Source organism: Stegodyphus dumicola, chromosome 6, assembly GCF_044657685.1.
Source record: "Stegodyphus dumicola isolate Sdum_Otavi_A_Nest chromosome 6, ASM4465768v1".
Taxonomy (NCBI): Eukaryota; Metazoa; Arthropoda; class Arachnida; order Araneae; family Eresidae; genus Stegodyphus; species Stegodyphus dumicola.
Window position 1 is genome coordinate 66602258 of NC_140773.1, and position 20228 is coordinate 66622485.

Genomic DNA, 20228 nt, shown 5'->3' on the forward strand with positions numbered 1-20228 from the left:
TAGTAAAAAGTTTAAGATTTAAAAGATGATGATATATTAGTTATTAAATATGACAAATACTTTTAAATAAAAAGGGGTCGCGACAGAAAAAGGTTTAAGTACCCCTGCCATCTCTGTAACGCGACTGTGTTGTTGTAGCCAAAATTACTATGCAGTTTCTAAAGTACTGTAAGAAGACTGATAGATTCAGAAACAGAAAAACAGTTATTTAAAGAGAATGAATAATTCATAAGCAGCAGAAGCGAATGTTCTGAAGAATTACAAAAATGCACTGTTATAAAAAAGTACTTTTAACTATTTGCTTTCTTAGAGATATATATGTACTTTATCATTACACTTACCATTCTCTACACACACACACACACACAAACAAACAAACAACAACCAAAAACAAAACTGCAATTTGAAAACTCCAACTGCATTATAAATATTGTAGAAGAATTTATGACTAAATAGTTTTCAATTAAAATATATGCAAAATTTTAAATCAAAAAATTATCTTTCTCCATGGAGTAAGTAAGAACAACACCCATTTCAATCTTTTCAAGATCAGTGTTAAATCTGAAAATGAGATCAGAGGCAACATAATTTGAAATGTATGAAGTGATGTTATAATCTCTTTCATACGCGTTTCAAGTGCAGTGATGTATGAAACGATGTTATAATCACTTCATACGCGTTTCAAGTGTAGTGATGTAATAATCACTTCATACGCGTTTCAAGTGTAGTGATGTATGAAGTAATGTTACAATTTGAAATGCGTATGAGTGAGTGTTGTTTGCTCTGAGTGTTCTGTTTATAGGAAACTAGATGAATATACATTTAGACTAACATGGGAACCAAAACCGTGAAAAACAACCTTATATTTAGCGTAGGTATAATGAAACACTCAATCGATTTCGAGGGCAGCTAAAGGTCCCTCCTCATCAGGAGAAAGAAATACATAGAAAGAAGAAAATAGGAATCACAGAAACACGTGGTGCTTATCAGCACTGCACGTCGTTATAACTAGATTTTTAATCAGAGTTGCACTGGCCGCCAACTCTGATTAAAAATCTAGTTATAACGACGTGCAGTGCTGATAAGCACCACGTGTTTCTGTGATTCCTATTTTCTTCTTTCTATGTATTTCTTTCTCCTGATGAGGAGGGACCTTTAGCTGCCCTCGAAATCGATTGAGTGTTTCATTATACCTACGCTAAATATAAGGTTGTTTTTCACGGTTTTGATTGTCACATTAGCGTGTTTCTCTTCTAGTCTAACATGGGAACGTTTATGTATCTTGTGTACATTTCAAAAGTGAAAAAAAAATTCGGTAAAATTACTTAACGTTTTTAATTAGGTATGTCATTAATTAAAAATATTTTTTATTTAACTGAATGAGACTCAAATGTAAAAAAGTTCTATTCATAAAAATAACACCTATTTATTTTAAAAAGCTTAGTTTGTGCATCAAGAGCAGACAGATTAAATTTGAAAGATAAATATCTTACAGTTTGCAGAATGGCAGCAAACCTGAATAAAAAGTGAAACAATTCATGAAAAAAAAAAAAAAAAAAAAAAAAAAAGATAATGTAAAACGGCTTTTTAAGACTTTTGGGACAAAATGAAATATGCAAAGAAGCTTGCAAGCTTCATGTTATTTAAAAACAAAAACCCTTCATCAAAGCTATTATATCTTAACTTTAATATAAATGATAGCATACTAAGTTAGAACTTTTATAATAGTTCTATTAAAACGTTATTATAAACATATTTTATTTGTAACTCTTAGTATAAAATAAATACTTATTGTAAAATGAGTCTACTTAGAAAAGTAAAAACAGAAATCTAGTTAATTTTTTTTTTTTTTCATTTTTAGACGCGTTTTTACAACAAAAAAGATAAATTTAGAATCTTAAGCATCTTTCACTGGCGGTAACGTCTGCTTTTATTTATATCCCATGTTTCAGTTTGGGATTTATCACACATCATCCCATTTTCAGGCTTTCTAGATGGAGTACGTAATAGTGATATCCTTTTCAGCCTTTCAGGGTCAACCCTAAATCTGAAAATGTGATCATAGGCCACGTAACTCTAAATAAGTATAAAGTAATGTTATAATGACTCTGTCCCTTAAGCTTCGTATTCTGGTAATGTTTAGATACAATATCAGAGCCCCATAACGGCGATAGCTAACATACTAAACGTTAAAAATATTTTAAATTACAACTCAGTATTATAATTAAATTGATATATGACTATATCAAAATTTCTGAATAGTAATTGCGGTTAAAATATTTCGAAAATTTTACATCTCAAATTTAAATAAAAATTAAGTCCTTTTGAGGACTAGGCTAATAAATTTAGTTAAAAAGTCTAATACCCCATAGACCCACGAAAATTATTAATGGTGCTGCTATCGCAGTTTTTAATAAATTGTTCATTACTACATTGTAGTATTGTGTGGCTCCAACTTGTCAGCAACTGTGGTAGTGACTGCTATGAACTGTAAATTTACACAAACACGTAAGAAGGGTTTAAAGCCCTTTTTATTCCACTTTAGAAATAACAGCTGCGTTCACTTGACGCTCACAAACTACGCCGACCCGGCGGTTAAACAGAAACAGAAATGTGAAACTAAAAAATAATGACTAGATGAATAAATAACTAGATCACTACCTACGAGGCTCTGAGATCTTAACTAACCTAACCGCGTTCTAAAATACAGCTGAGATTCAGCGAGCTTACTAATTAAGCAGTTCAAATATTCAGCAAACTGCTGAGATAGGCACACAGGCCGAAACGCGCGATTCTTAGCTTTCTACCTAGCAACCTTCACGTTCGTGATCCAAGAAGCACACTTACAATCTCGTTTCCCTTCTATTTAAACTCAACTTACTTCTGCTAAAATTTGAATATACTGCGCGTTCTACTACAATTTGCATACTCTAGCATTGACAATTCTAGGGTAAAGTAAAGGCTTGACAGGAAAGATAGCTTAAAATAAATGTTAGTTAAAATAAATATAAACCCTACAACATTAGTGAAATGATTCCTTAAAAAATGCGAGCTTCATCGTGGGGAAGAGTGCTGAGCCATATATAGTGAAATAGATTTGACCATCTGCCACACACTGTTATCATACACTATTTAATTGAAAGCTATGTCCTCTTTCTGCAGCCGAAATGAAGATGGTCTGTTCACTTTAAAAAGCCCTTCTTTTTCGACTTTCCCTGTTTTATACACAATTTTGTAAGAAATTATTTCAAATATGTGAAATCTATTTTCGAATTGATACTTCTAAAGCAAACAAAGAGAGGGTTTTCTCAGTAATAACAAACCTTCATTCCATGGGCAATAAGCAAATCAGATTTAATGTGGAGTCAATGACATCAATCTAGAATGCACTCAGTACAATTTTAAGCTATGCGCTTTAATGTCATGATTACTATTTTTCATTAAAGAAAGCAAATCGTTCTTTCCTAGTGTGAAAGAACGTCTAAAAAAGCATGATTAATGATTTTTTCATCGTTAATATCTGCAGAAAAAGTCCTGAAGTGGGAAAAGCTGAAATGTGACATCCCGCCTAGTTAAGATAGATAGAAATTAATATCAAACTGAAGATAATAATAGCTCGCAGATATAACGATTTCGAAAAAGATAAAACATTAATTCTTGATGTTCCTAAAAAAGGAAAAACTGTTCTTATGCTTTCAACATTATATAACGATCATACTATATAGATGATACTATTGGAGAAAATAAAACGTCAGAATTATATGTTTTTATAATATGACTAAAGGAGCAGTGGATATGGGGGATGAAATGACAGCCAATTATTCAATTGCCAGAATAACAAGGAGGTGGCCAATGGTAATTTTCTTTCCTGTACTGAATGTTGCTGTAATAAATGCTTGAATTATATTACATTCAACTGCTAATCCACCAACCAGAAACAGAAGTCTGTTTTTGAAGGACTTAGCATTACAATTAATAAAAAAAACGTATTGAACAAAGATCAGAGATTAATACTTTACCAAGAAACTGACGTACTGCATGCAAAACAAAAGCAGAAGTTTCGACGAAGAATTAAAACGAATACATGAAATTCGAAACAACTAAGTATGAAAGATGCGATAATTTTTTTAGCCTCGCGCCAAGGACAGAAAGAAGAACGTGAATGCAATGTTTAAATGTGAAAACATTCTGTGTCACACTTTGAACGAAACACATGAATGTATTTCGTTCAAAGTGGGAAGAAATAAAATGAGCATTGTGTATTGCATACAATGAAACTTAGAGGCATGATGTTTATTTTTTCATTATTTTCATTTATCTTAACTCTAAGATTATTTTGTAAATTAATTTTTTGAAACCCAATTATTATTCACGTTTTTATAATACACGAGAACATGAAAAACAGCTTTAAAACTAAATAAAACTATTTTTATCGTATTTTAAATATTGGGGTATGTGATACCCCACGCGCCCACTCTAGTAACTATTCTTGGTTCGACTTCCGCCGGATTAAAGAAATTAAATGATGAAGAATCTGCATGAATGTATCTATATTTCTCACATAGTGAAAAAACGACGGTACCTAGAACGATCAAATTCTAAATGACGTAATCCTCCACCTGAACGTGGGCAGTAAAAAACCGAATTTTAAATTTCGATTTTGTTTTATTATCTATTTCCCATTTTTGTAAAACTTTAACGAATTTTTAATTAACAAACTCAACGATTTCAAAGCGAGCAATGGTAACACTGTACGGAAAACATTTTTATCTGCAGCTCGGGAGACTGTCTATCAGAAATTCTAAAAATATGCTATTTTTAAATATTTTGTGATATTGCTGTTTAATTGAATTTTATGTAGTTTAAATACGAACAGCATGATATTTAATAAATAAAGGTATCACACAAAACATTTAAAAAAAACCTTTTGAACGTAATATAAAATTTGAAAGACTTCGGATTTTTTTTTTTTTATTATTATTATTTCTAGATTTATTCAGAATCTAAAAGTCTGAGGCTTTTGCCTTATTTTAGATGCATAGATTCTCGCCGGGCCTTCAAATATTTTATCAAAGAAATATATAAAAGGAATAAAGATAAAATTTTCCAGTTAGCAGCAAAAGATTTTCCTGCAAGCTGATATACTTTACTAGACGTATTTGCTAAATTTACTTTTTGCCATGAATTACGTTAGTGCTACATGAGTCTTCTATGCGTTTACATTTTCAGCAGTTAAAGCAAATAGTTAAAAACTTTCAGCCTGATTAATTTATTTTAATGAACCGATTACATTTATTCTTTTATTAAACGTATTGTGCTATGTGGCTAAATCTAATATGGCAACATCGAGGAAATTACTAATTATGTTAATTAAAGTACTTCATTAAACATAAAATTAAAAGAAAAATTTGTCGTAATACGTAATTTTTCCATTCATTTCCAATCCATTAGCAATCTTTGTACATATAGTTTCGGATTATATTCATTATCTTTATATTGCATTATAAAATACACACGCAGAAAAGTAGTTGCAAAATGTCTAGACGTCTTGTCTGAAAACAGTGCTTTTAAATCCACTAGTACCAGAATAAATAAATAAAGTTAGTTTTAAGCTGTCAATTGAGCCACACACAATACACATTTTAAACCAGACAGTCCATGCTACAATTATATATAAAAGTGAAGTCTGAGGTTATGCATCAACAAGAATATTTGCGGCTTGTACAATCTTAGGAAAGATCTTCTGAAATACCATTCATAAACATTAGGCCATTCTTACACATGAATCGGCTCTATTATAAGAATTCCATGGATCAAAACACTCTTGTTTTACATTAATGCTTTATTATTTAATATCTGGAAATTTCATATTTTTAAGGGTGGCTTTTCAAGAGATAGGGAATTTCCACCTAACGGCAGAATTTCGTGTTTTCGAAGGGAAGGATAAATTGTTCAGTCTCCAAATAATAAATTCGGGTTGCAACAAAAGACTCAGGATAAAAAAATATAAAAGGTGTGAAATCACGAGATTAAAATATCTCAAGAAAATAAATTTAGGCATCATGCAATCTTAGCGAATCAGCAGAAATGTTTGTTATTTATGTTTATTAAATATAATAATAATTGTATATTACTAAAGATAAAAATAATGCTTATGTATTAAATGCAGTAAATCTTGAATTAACAGTTATCTTTATAACATATAAAAATATTTTAAAAATTTACGTTTATACAAATATCACCATTTCAATTATAATAGTAATAATAATAAACCATCTAGAAGGATTGCATTGTGTCACAATTGGAGAAAAGATTAAACATGAAAATAAAGTTGACAACCATTTGTGTAATCTGTACCTAGAATGCAAACTGTTCTTTCCGATCAAACCATAATCCGATCAATACTTAATTATGCAATACTTCCTCCCTCCCACCAAACAAGATACAGAAGTTATTTAAGCAGAAATATTTTCTTTTAGTGATAGGGAATTTCTATGTCAAGGGAAGTGATTGGGTACTTCTGAGTTGCCTTGATTCACTTGCAGTAATCATACTACACTGCAATAATCATCCTGCAATCATCCGTCGTGTTCCTGAGTATTTCACGTATCAATTCTTTTATTGTAGATGAAATATCAAAATTTTGGTAAAAGCTTTCATACAAATAAGTTTTCAATATTTTAAAATTTAACGAATTCTTTGGTAAATACGTTGAAAACGGAAATATTATTTTTCTCATTTATTAGTTATTGTTCCACAAGATTCTGTATGCAAACACGCCAGATATTTCTTCTCAAACATTTCGCAATAGTCTCTTACTTGTAAGTTTTATGAGTTATAATTTCAGTTAAACTTAGAATTAAATCGGTTACCGTTAATTAAACCTGGGCATTAATCTATGATATATTTTCTCATTTAATTTTTTAGACCAGCGGTTTTCAGACTTTTTCTATTTTCTGTTTTTAACTATTTAATGAATTATTTTATTTTAGAAACACACAATATTTATTATGTTCGATGAATATGTATTATTTATATGCTTATTAATGTATTGCTTAATATGTTCATTATGAAGTTTATGAAGATTTTATGATGTGGAAGACCTACTTTCCCTTATATTTTTGGAGGTGCTCTATCCTAAGCTTTAAGTTATGTTTACCATTTTTTTTAACTAATTAGTGGTTTGGAGGCTCCTTGTAATATGGAACCCCTGGCTGTCGCGATCTGCGTGATCATCTTAAGTCTGCCTGTAATTATATTTTAAAATATATTTAAAAGGATATTTCTATTGATTTTACAACGCTCTACACCTAATTTAAAATCTTTTAGCTGTGTGGGATCAAGTGATTCTAAATATGCCTCAGATACTTGGCCTTAGCTTCTTGTTATAGTTTGATCTTAAGAGTCTGAGCTTTAATAATTTCCGCATGAGAGAAAATTTTTACACTGTTTTCAAACCTTTGAATTCCATTTATTAATAATTACTTCCATTTACTAAGTATTTAGCGGAGCTGTAAACTGCTGTTGTAAGCGCTTCGATTTAGTAATTTCACTGATGTATGCTTCACATAGCACATGAACTGTAGTAAGTTTTAAAAAAGTCTTATAGAAAAGACTTGAAAATCACTTCGGTTTTTAGACATTTTTGGAAGAAAATAATGAAGGAATAAATTACCTAAGAGATCTCGTTTCGGACCTATGTCTTTGGCATTCCAATTCCATGACACTTTCGAAGGCCAAAGAGTAAAACCTTCATGATGTTTGCTAGTCAAAACTACGTACCTGTTAAAAATGAAAAGCATACACAATATTAATCAGATAATCATTTTATTTTAATAAGAAACATCAGAGCAAATCATAATTACAGTAATTATAGATCAGTTTAACTTTACCCTAAAAACATCCTTGCACCTCTTTCTTATAATTATATTTTATCCTAATCTAAACAAGAGATTTTGTTAATAATCATTTTAAAATTTATTTGCTTTAACAATCATAATAAAAATATAATGATTTAAAGAAATTACAAAATATTCTATCATAAAACATAATTTGTTTTTAAAATTATTTCCCTCCATGATCCTTTTGGAATTAGTTATAGAAGTAAAAAAAAACTAAAGTAATAACCTAAAATTTATATTTTAAAATTAAAGAAGTAGAAAAACTAAAACATTATTTGCTACAATTTATAATTCATTTAGCAGAAATAAAGAGAAATTTTGAAAGTTGAATTAGAACAACAATGTAGGACACTGAAAAATGTTATAATACTTAAGATTAAAAATAACGTATTTCTACCATAGCAGTCTATAAAAATAAGTTTTTATTACTCCATAGCAGTCTTATATAAATGAGCTCTAAACGAAAGTTTGGTAAAACATAAAATCGAAATATTAGTTATTCATATCGCATTAGATTATTTTAAAATTATTTATTTTAAAATTTAAATAAAACATAGCTGCTGCATGTAAGCAGCTTACAGACACAAATAAATGAAATGTGTCATAATTGCGAATAATGTAATTTATCAAAATAACAAATAGTAGCGTAATTGCTGAACTTTTATAATCCAAATCAAATTAACATTTTCAGTACGATGACCTGCGTTCTTTAGTTGAAATTTGCCAGATTTTCAACATGCAAAGTCACGCTTCTCTAGGTAACGTAAAAGTTAGATTAAACCTTAACAGAATGAGGACATTTGTTTGAAATTCACATGTTTATTAATATTCACTACATGTGCAGTTGTCAAGCATTTCAATATTCGAAAGCTAGTATCCATATTTTCTGCTATCGATAACTTGGTAAAATTGCTAATTAAAATGGGTTTACTAGTAATTACTGGTAGTGTGTTCCCAAACTAATCACTGAAAATATAAAGGTATATAACTAAAAAAGTGACGTTTTATTCAAAACATATTAGGCATTACAAGAAAAATTAAAATTAACTTTATTCGTAACATAAATATAAAAACATTATTCAAAACAGTTTGCAATTATAAAAATATATATTTCCTATAATATTGTATATTTAAGAAAATACTGAGAAAATAAAGTCTTACGAGGAACATACTCGTAATTTTCAAACTCTGTCGTCCTAATTGACATTTGATTTTTGCACAAAGTAAGTTATCTACTGAGACACTCTTTCAAATTTTACATTCTGTGTTTGGGTCATTAAGAAATCCAAAACTTTTTGGATATATTTTTGCCTTACTTTTTAATTTTTTTCTAAAAATATTTCAGTTTTTTAACGTACTTGCGTTTTATTTTTATTTTTGTTAAGTTTTTATTTTTTAATTTATGTTAAGATTTTTATTGTTACTTTTCATCAAAATTCATAGAATACTTCGCTTTCAACCGTTATTAGAAACTGAAATTTTTCTTTCATTGATAAAGTAGCTATATAGGTAAAATTAATTGTGATTGCCGTTAAGGCTGAATTCTACGACGGGGTATTTTGAGACATCTCGAGATTCGCTCGACATTTTCAGATTGAGTGTAAATATTCAATTTTGCTCAAAATGTCAAGTGGAACGAAATGTGAATTCAGTACTCTTTAATTATTCATATTTTAATGATCGAAATCCATCTTTCAAGGGTCAATAATTTAAAGCATTGAAACCTAAACAGTTAAGAAGTACTGAATTCACATTTCGTTCCTTCTTGCTGACACGTTTTTCTCACAATCTTCTACCTAATCTTTAGGCGACCGACTGGTAAAGCCGCTAAACACTAGTAGTTCGACCTTAGTTTCGATTTTAGAGAAAGCGCCTGGCTTCATTGGGCGTTTTCTTCTCTTTCCCTAATTTACGTGATTAAGAGCCAGTTCCTTCTAGAAAGTTCCTCCACGGAGGCATCCGTTCCCTTAGGCAAATAGCCCTAAGGGAACGTGATTTGCCATAATCAAATAAATCAAACCTGCTTTCCTTTAGAAAAAGTCTAATGAGAAGCCTACACCTAGAATCAGTATATCCCAATATATCTAATGAATTCTTTTTTTTATTACAGAATCAAATTTTATTCTACTTGTTTGATATTTCCAAATAAGAAATGTAATTAGAGCAACAATTATGCATTTTCATGCATTACAAAATACGCCAAGATATCTAATACAGTTCATAAATGCAGATACCTCTTATTAAAAAATGTACATTTAATGAACAAAGGAAAAAAATCTAAAGAAAAGATACGGCGTAAATACATTAGGTATAAATTAATATAGATATAATAATATGTTTTTATTTCTTTCATATTTTCTTTTATTTATTTCATCTGAATATCTTTGTAGATTACTATTACATATTAAAGCAAATTAACGCTGGAATATGCAGCATCTTAGTTAGAAACACGAAAAACAGGCAGTAGTTCGTCTGCAATTCCTTACAATCCGTTCAAAATGTTTTATGATATATTTTTTTAAAATTTAACTTATGCTATTAATTAAATGCAAAGTTAATTTAAAAATGCAAATAGTCACAGCAGAATATCAGTAAATCTTAGAACTGTAATGGTGGCTGAGAAGCTACCATGCTGAAGCTGAATTTCGCTGCCCCAAGGCTGCTGGATGTTTTGCTCATATAACAATCCCAGTTAGACTTCCTCCAATAAAATCTGATAAGACCGTCCGTCCAGACGAACAGCAATATGAGATATGGAACAATGCCAGTCCAAACATTAACAGGAAACCGGTGTTGTGCTGCACGTGCTCGTGTACTCCTGGGTTAACTCATCATATATGTGTGTTATCTACGTTGTAGCAGCTTTCTCTGTTAAACCATGACTCTTTGATGAACAGGATAGGAGCCGGAAAATTGAGTTTCCTCGCACACTCCGGCTTGTATTATTCAGCAAATGAAATTCGCGCTGAGTAAATCAGTAGGAATTAGATACTATGCACATTGCTCATGCTATCGGTATAAGTGCTTCCGGCGCAGCTTCTACAGATGACGGTTTGGGAAACAGCGAGATTTGCAGTGATCACTTGTGTGCTGACGTGTAGATATTTTTTTGCATAATGTTGCACCATCTCTCGTACTTCCAAGTACCCGGGTCGTTCTTTCCCGATTTCTTTGACTTATGCCTAAAGATCCTGTATCTCACAAAGTTTAATGTAGCTGTGAATACATGTAGTGGGGGAGTTGAAGATGCTAAATAACAATTCCAACGTTGTTTTCCACACCACAGAACATTTAATAAAGATAATCAGAAAAGGTACAAATTAGATTAAATACAAGTGCCGTTTGATACAAACAGGATTCTGTATAGTTTTACCAGTCTTACCACATAACCAATTAGTGCCTACTCGCACTTGCTAATGTTATAAAGTCAATTTACCACCTTCGCGTGGAAAACTACAGTTCCTTATTCTACACCTTCACGTGCAGACATACATCTCACCACCTTCGCGTGGGATAGCAGAAGAGTCTCTGTCATACTCCTCTTTTACCTCGCTGCTAGCGCATCGGTGAGGCCCTCTGGTAGTTGTGTCGCACTTACAGATACTACAGTTCGGCCGTCCTGACACTTTTTCGACCACGAAAACACGGATCAGCAACACTGGAACATCAAGACAGCACCTGAAAATAAATTTAAAAAAAAAAAAAAGAAAGAAAGAAAAGGAGAAAAAAAAAAAAAAGAAAGAAAGAAGTGTGGAAGAACCACACATAGTCCTATATAGTAGAAGTCCACAGCTTCATGAGATCAGCTGCTGTAGTGGTACATCCAGGACCTTCATGGTGTCCCACTTTTTCCACCTGGTAGCGATCTTTGCCTTTCCTCGCTGTTACACGATATGGGCCGAAGAACTTTGGCCTTAACTTTAGTCCACCTCCATATTGCGTTCTTTGTATGGCAACTAAGTCGTTCACATTGTATACTTGTGCCTCTTTTCTCTTCTTGTTGTATGTTTTTCTATTCTCTTCCTGAATTTTTAGAATGTTTTTCCTTGCTTCCTCTCTCATATCTTCTCGATCTTTCATCATAGTATTTCTTTCTTCTTCAAGAATTTCCATAATCTTTAAGTCCTCTCGATTTCTCATTTTAACACCAGTGAGAAGCTCAAATGGAGAACTCTTTGTGCTTCTGCTCTTAGTGCTGTTCAAGATCCTTTGTACATCTCCAACATATTTGTACCACTTGGTTGGATCATCTATGGATAATTTAGATAGGACTGGAATCAGAGTGAGATGAATTCTTTCCACTTGTCCACTTCCTCTAGGAACGCCTGTAGTTGTAAATATGTGCTGGATATTCTCTTGACTACAGTAATCTTCAAAGTCTTTAGAGGTAAACGCCGTACCTTTATCACTTATAATTCTCAAAGGACTACCGAAAGTTGATTGTTGTAGTTTCAGCTTCTGCAATGCCTCTTGAGCTGATGTAGACTTTACTGGATAGAGCCACACGAACTTTGTGAATGCATCAACCACGGTTAAGATGTGATGGTAGTTCTTATTTGTCGACGGTAATGGTCCTATAAAATCGATATGAAAAGTGCTCAAAGGGATACTATCTTTTGGTATGGGATTCAGCAACCCTTTGCTCTTACCTCGTTTTCTGTCGCACAAAATACATTCTACACAATTTGAAATAACTTGCTTAATTCGTTTTCTAAGGTTAGGAATATATATGCTAAAAAAGTCGTTTTTTAGCAGATCTTCTGTTTTAGACACTGCGAAATGTCCCTTGTTGTGGATACTACGTATGATTTCTAACTCTAATGCTTCGGGTACCACAATTAACTCACGACCACTGTCGAACTTGTATAATATTCCATTTTTCACTAGAAAATCTTTCTTTAGTCCTTGCTCGACTAAGGATTTTAGCAACTGGAGACGCTCATCACTTCTTTGCGCAGCTGCAATTTTGGCTGTAACTTCTAACCCCCTAAAGTGGCGAGATGGACGTCATCTCGCCACTTTAGGGGGTTAGATCTTTCTTAAACATGGTCTTCTGGAAAGCAAGCATCGCAATCCGTAACTATCCTGACCTTAGATCCTAAAAGGTAATTCCTGAATTTCTTTAGAGCTTCTACTATAGCTAAAACTTCAAGCTCATAACTAGATAGCTTCTCTTGTTGGAGACTCGTTTTTTTCCTCATGAAGTAAATGGGGTGTAACTGTCCATCATCTGACTTTTGTAGCCATACAGCGCCGAAACCATGACTGCTTGCGTCTGTATGCAATTCTAATGGTGCTCCTTGTTTAAAAATATGAAGAACCGGACTTGTGGATAAAAGTTCTTTCAATTTATTAAATGCATCTTTTTGCTCAGGCCCAAATTTGAATTCTGCTCCGTTACGAAGAAGATCACTTAGTGGTTTCGCTATTTTTGAATAACTGGCAATAAATTTTCTAAAATACCCAGTAAGGCCCAAGAAACTTTGAATCTGCTTAAGGTTTTTGGGTTCCGGGAAATTTTCAACAGCCCTGGTTTTTTTCAGTAGAGGGGCGAATTGTACCATCCTCAATAACATACCCGAGAAATTCTATTTTTCTTTTCAAAAATTGGCATTTCTTAAAATTAATCTCCAAACCATATTCTTTGGCTACTTCTAAAACGCGTTTCAACTTTTCTAAGCCTTCTTTCTCATTTCGTGCTGGAATAATAAAATCGTCCATGTAAGTAACAACAGTGTCATCCCGAATTAAATCTCTAAACACATTATAAATAAATCTTTGAAACACACTAGGGGACGTGCACAAACCAAAAGGTGCTTTTAGAAATTCGTACAAGCCTGCATGAGTAATAAATGCTAAATATTTAGTGCAGTTTTACTCCACTGGAACATGAAAAAAACCATTTTTTAAGTCTAATGTCGAAAAAACCTTTGCTTCACACAAACGATCTAAAACTTCTTCTACTTGTGCCATAGGAAAAGAATCCTTAACTAATTTTTTATTTAACTGCCTAAAGTCAACACAAATCCGTGTCTTCCCCGATTTTTTTCTACACAAAACAATTGGCGAAGCATATTCTGAACACGACGGCTTTATAATCCCATCCTTTAACCATTCACCTATCAGATTATCAACAATTTTTTGATCAGCAAAAGGAATTCTCCTCGAACGCTGAGAAACTGGAATATCATCTTTTAATATTACTTTCATTTTTAAGCCTGTACTGCGCGGCTTTTCTAACGGTTTATACTCATTAATAAGAGTGGGAACAGTATTGCGTAATTCTTCATCTTTAATATGCCATAAATCTGTTTCGCTGTCTGCCTCAATGGCTGCAGAAATAAAAGAAAAATTCCTTTCCGAAGAGACGGAATCATTTTCATATTGCGTAATCATCACTTGGTCACAACAGATCATTTTTAGACAGGAAGGGGGTAAAATACAGTCTGTTATCAATTCATCAACCATCGCTGCTTCTATCTCTTTTTGTTTTTTGCTTTCGCATAAAGAAAAAATAAACTTAGCCGTTTCCGCTTTAACCACGTGACCAAACGAACTTTTGAGTTCTATACGTCCAGTTGATAATTTATTCGGAAAAAGGGATTTCTTTACAACTATCAATTCAGTTCCAGAATCTATTAAACATTTTACTTTCTTACCATCAATCAACAGTTCAATAAACTCTAACTTATTTCTAGCTGCATTATCCGATTCAATCTCTAACCCTGATACCTTTTTTGGAGACAAATTATCCCCCTTTTCTAACCGTTTGGGACAATTTCTCGCTAAATGAAATAATTCCCCTTTACTCCCACATACATAGCAAATACGTTCTGGTTTACTACTACACTGATTTACAAACTTCCCTGAATCCTTGAAATTGCTCTGAGCTTTTCTAAGATTGTTTTTGGAAAAATTAAGCTTTTTATTTTCTGGAGTTTCGATTCGTGTGTTACTGGTATCAACTAAAAATTTACCCCTGGATGAATAAAATAAATCACATTCTCTTCCCAATTGATTAGGTGAGTACCAACTTTGACCCTCCGGAACACTAATATGTTCCTTTGTTTTAGAATCCAGAGTTTCATACAACTTATCAGATACAATGAGATCACACAATTTTTAAAGTCATCTACCTCTCTTAACTTGCAATAATAATTGAAAGTTGCACTGAGTCGAGACGCGAACTGAACATGTGATTCAGATGAATGTCTCTGTGCATTTTTAAAATTGTTCAAACATTCACGCGGTGTCGGCTGAAATTCTTTCAAGATTAGAGTTTTTAATTTATCATAATCCGCGATTTCTTGTTCAGAAACATACTACATACATATGGTGATTAAGAATGCAATTATTCGGATATCGCTAACTCGTTTGTAATGGGCAAGGCGGCAGATTATAGTGGGAGATCACCCGCTATAATCGGCCGCTCCTTATACTAGATGCTCGAATTTCTGCAACATTTCATTCCACTTTCTCTGCGATTAATTGGCGAATGCCAAATTTCGCGCGGAGGTTTTGCATATTCTACAGAAATGCCCGCTATGCTCTAAGATAGAGTTTCCACTCCTGTGTTGCTATTTTGCGTTTCCGAATCGCCTTTCAGTAACCTACTCCTCCCTGAAGACTGTAGACGCTTCAAAGAATCACCCTATACAAATTCGCTTGAGTTTGTCGAAAAACTTGATACTCTTTCTAATGATTTGAACAAATAATAATTCTAATAATTTCAACAAAAAATTTTCAAATAATTTCCATGAAATTTTTTTTCTTTTACATTCCGGTAGTAGGAAGTAATATAAATTGTAGAGGAAACGTGTCTTCACAAATTTCAGTTCTCCTGTATCCATATAGATGGAATAATACTTTTTACTCCACTTCCTGTTAACCTAATGATTTCATTTTCCAAAATAGTTCCGACCTCTACCCTTTAAGAATTATTTTTTGATTGGCTTCTGTATATGTCAATAAGAAAGATTATTTTAAATATTTATTTTTCCATTTTGAAACCATTATGTTTACGACACATTAACTTTCTTTGACGGTAATAAAGATTAACTGAATTTCTCTCAATCATTAATGTAGTAGAGAAGGAGTGAATAAATTCCGGAGCTCTAGTCGAATACGGTTGCTTAACTGGGCATGTTATAAACTCCTGTGCAACATTTTCATCTCTTTCCTAAACGATTTTGTACGCAAATAATCGAAATCAGCAGCAGCAAACAGCAATGCATCTGTTGTTACAATGTACTACAATAAGCATGACTATACTAGCGGTCAACCTGAAGTCAAAACTATATGTAAAACTATTAGAAAATGTTACTTTATATAATGTCAGAAAGCCCATGATGTGTATTCACTGAAGAATATAATGAAATAGACGAAAATAAATATCGATCACAAATTACCGATGAAAATTGCCATTCGATATGTATAATTCGGAGTGCTGCAAATGAATTGGAACTTCATTTGGATGAAATTATCGCAAACGAGATGTCAGGTCTCACAATAAGCATATATCAATCAACATTGATTTTACAGCATAGTGTTTGTAATAAAACTAAAAATGCTTTCGAAATTATAAATTTATAAAAATATTAGATTAATCATCCATTCCTCTTTTTAATTTCTCTTGACATTTGCTTTGCATGTAAATTATATATTTCATTTGAGAATCCATATGCAGGATCGTCGTACTCGCGTGGTCACCGTCTGGAGCTATTTTTAAAGTAAAAAATACGAAATTAACTGCATAAAATGCAATTTTAAATTGTAATTTAAATACAATCACCATCGCACCTTGCGACAGTCATGCCTATATCATAAACTAAAAAGCACCTTTTTTAGCCAATGGTTAAAAGTATTTACCCGTGCTTGCAGTATACACCCTTATGTTCAATTCGTTCTTGAACTTTATATAGGAATAAATTAAATGTTCTTTTGAACGAATTTCTGAATGAATATTTGATGTTATAATTTTTATTGTACAAGGTAATTTGCTTCCCAGTAACTTAAAATTCACGTTCTCCCTGTAGAGACATTAGAAGTTCTTTAGAGGCCGGAGAGACGAAAAATTAGCCATCGCCTTCGCCGGGAATCGAACCACGGACCTCTGAAATACCGGCCCAGTGTGCAGAACAACTACACCCCGAAGGCACGCTAGGAAGGCGGAAGAAATTCCTTACATCCTTCTGCACTTTTGCTGCGGTCTGCAATCTTCAGGGACAATGTTATTTTATTAAATACTTCTTCCACTAATCAATCCAGCATCGAATACGCTATTCGAGTTTCATACTATCATGAAATTCATAAAAGAACAGAAAACATAAAGCTACTGAGATTCGAACCAGTATCCGAACTCTCGATATTTGAAACTAAAGTAACAAAACCTAAACTAATATAACGTCTTATTATTACTAATTTCACTTGTCTGACAATGATCGAAATAAACACAGGACATTCATCGTAGCAAGGAGTCAAATGCGCCGGTCGTTGACAACAGCCTTGAGCAACATATAGGTGACAGCCTAGCTATAGATCAATTCCGCCCCCCGCCAATTTTGAGAAAGAACGCCCCTGAGGTCATTCCTACCCCTTTTTTTTCTACCACCAACCTCTAGAGAAGATTTCGGCTCTCCGCATATTTAGAGTTTCCCCATGCCGCACAGACACTATACATTTACAACCATCTATACATTCTCCTGGAATCGAACTCGGGCCTTTCTGTACAACAGTCAGAGTCGCTAGCCACTATGCCGGTTAGGCGGTGTAATGTAATTTAAATCATCGAAATAGTTATTGTTCTGGAATTCGAGCCTGGATTTCTTACACTGTTTCTTTAGTCTCTTCTCTTATGTTATAGATAATTATGCCGTTTGATAGTTGAAAGAGGTCAACAAAAATTGTTGCTACCTATTGGTTATCGCTATGTATATAGTCTCATTAGGTTTTTTTTTTTTTTTTTTTTTTTTTTTTTTTTTTTTTTTAAAGCAGGAGAACTAAATTGTTCTAATCTTAGTTTATGAAAATTATGTTGCGAGTTGGCATGCCAATTATGAAGCTGCCAATGTTTACCAGAACTAATATTCTTTAGGATTCTGCAAATAAGAGCTTCTAAATAAAGCATATCATAACCTTTACTGAACTCATTTTTTTTTTAAACGTACGAAAGCAAACATTTTGCTCTGCATTTTGTGTATGGCCCTTCAATACGATCTTCAAGTTTAAAATAAAATACTTCGGTGAATTTTTATTATACGGAAGTCACGTTTTCTTTTTGATTTTTATAATAAGTAATAATATGTGTAGTAAGCCTAAAATTTTCCTAAATACAAGTAAAATGACCGATGGGACGTATGAAAATTTAGATTGCATAATTCTTATAAAAATTAATTCTTTAAACTTACAAATGTAAGAACACGAATAGTCGTGTCATTTAAAATATTTTGTAATTGCAATAATATGTCTTCCACCAACGGTTGCGAAAATAAAGGCCAGGTAGTGACGTTTAGTGATACTGTGAATATTTATTATAATTCGGCTTCCCTTTTATATTTCTACAGCGTAAGAAATGAAAATTTCATTCAGAGACAGATTCCATGCATATTTTGTTTCACTAAAAATTTTAGCAATCACTTAAAATCTTTGATTTGAAAAGATCATTGACACGTTTTTCCTTTGATATGTGAAATTAAAGAATTTTCTTCTTTCATTGTCGCCAATGTTATCAAAATAAAAAATATTCTCTCCATTCCTATTTTATTTCCAGCGAAATAAAAAGCGCATCATTCATTAGGAATCTCATTTAAATGAGAAACCTTGAAAAAATTCCAGATGAAATGAAAATCTTTTTAATAAAATGATCTTCTCAGATATGAGAAAAGTAATTTAAAAGGAAGTAAGAAAATTTGTCACTAATAAATCGCATCCCAATTTACTAAAAACGGTTTATTGAATGGATTCTTTTTAACATCACATTCGTAATTTATCTGTAAAAGTCAAACGTTCACTAGGACCGAAGAACGTTTTATAATTTTGTAGCTGTACTTATATATATATATATAGTAGTTTTGACGCATACTTTCAGAGTGATCCTGTTAAGTTTATCTTATGTTAATTATTTTTCTCATCCTAAAGGCCGTTCCCATTGATTTAGCAAGTATCTACATAAATCTTAGGGAAATCAATACATAGTTCAGTAACATTAACTGATATATGTATATCTAACTTAATTTAAAATGCAAAACCCATCTTAAGATTAGAACACGAAAAATTAATTCAATCAATCCGAAATTTATGTGATCATAGGAAGACATAAACGATTAGCAAAAATACTATATAAAACATACGCGCTACTAGCCTCTTGGAAACAGTATAACTATGTTTCGTGATCATTCTTGATCCCAGGAAGCGTAAAATCATCGTTGATGTATGCCGTTGCATATAAACAGGTTCCTTATTTTGAATGTGTCAGAATTATGGTGTTTGTTGCGTATTATTGTTCAAGAAAATGGTATTCTTCTTGAACAAAATCATCGAACGAAGTCACAAAGTGACTGTTGAGAACAAACCTAAAGGCCTTGCCGGGTATCACTGTTTGCGACGAAAAGCATATTGTTTGAGTGTTGTTAACAGTTCATACATTCACATAAGAGGCTCTAATTGAAATATTATGACTTTTCTAGCAACGGCACACTCCACTCATTAGGCTCCGATTCATCAGTAACATTGGTGAATTTCCTCAAAGTGCCATTTTTCTGCTATCTTTAATAATACATCACAGATATCTGCGGTGACTAGCAACAGTAGAAGAATGGACGAGGAACATGGCGTTGTCTTACAGACGAATCTCGCTTTTGTCTACAGTACCATAACTCTAGAATTCGGCTATGTAGATATTGCGATAACAGACTGAACTACTTGCATTGGACAAAGCTAAACAAGTCCAGTGGGTTTGGCAAACCAATGTAGTCCACCGCAAGTGATTAAATGCGGAACAGGCGAAAGCGAAATACCCATCACTCACCGTTAGTACGCATTTCGGATATATTCAGCAACTGTTACTAAATATTCAAGAAGTACAGATACAAATACAAGATGAAGCAAGGCCCAGCACCTGCTAATACAAGTAGGCATTAGATATCACCGGGCTTTGCAAACTGCTATGCTTTCCACCCGAATGGAATTTCGGAAGAGAATACCCCAGGGTGTGGTACAAGGATCTCACACCCCTCTTCCTCTAACACCGACATCTCGACAGGATTTCAACTCGCCGCATGTTTTGAGCCCCCTTTGTTGCGTAGACACTATTTCCTTACATATATCCAT

At 32.7% G+C, this 20228-nt stretch overlaps 1 protein-coding gene across 3 annotated transcripts in view; it reads right to left on the bottom strand.

The window, feature by feature from the left end:
* The window catches only part of Fuca (alpha-L-fucosidase), a 107845-nt gene that overhangs the window by 50487 nt on the left and 37130 nt on the right, over nucleotides 1–20228 (bottom strand). For all 3 annotated transcript variants that reach the window (XM_085818458.1, XM_035363214.2, XM_035363213.2), the window contains exon 2: nucleotides 7676–7782. In XM_085818458.1, the coding sequence (XP_085674584.1) occupies nucleotides 7676–7782 (107 nt within the window). The remainder of the gene's footprint in view (nucleotides 1–7675; nucleotides 7783–20228) is intronic.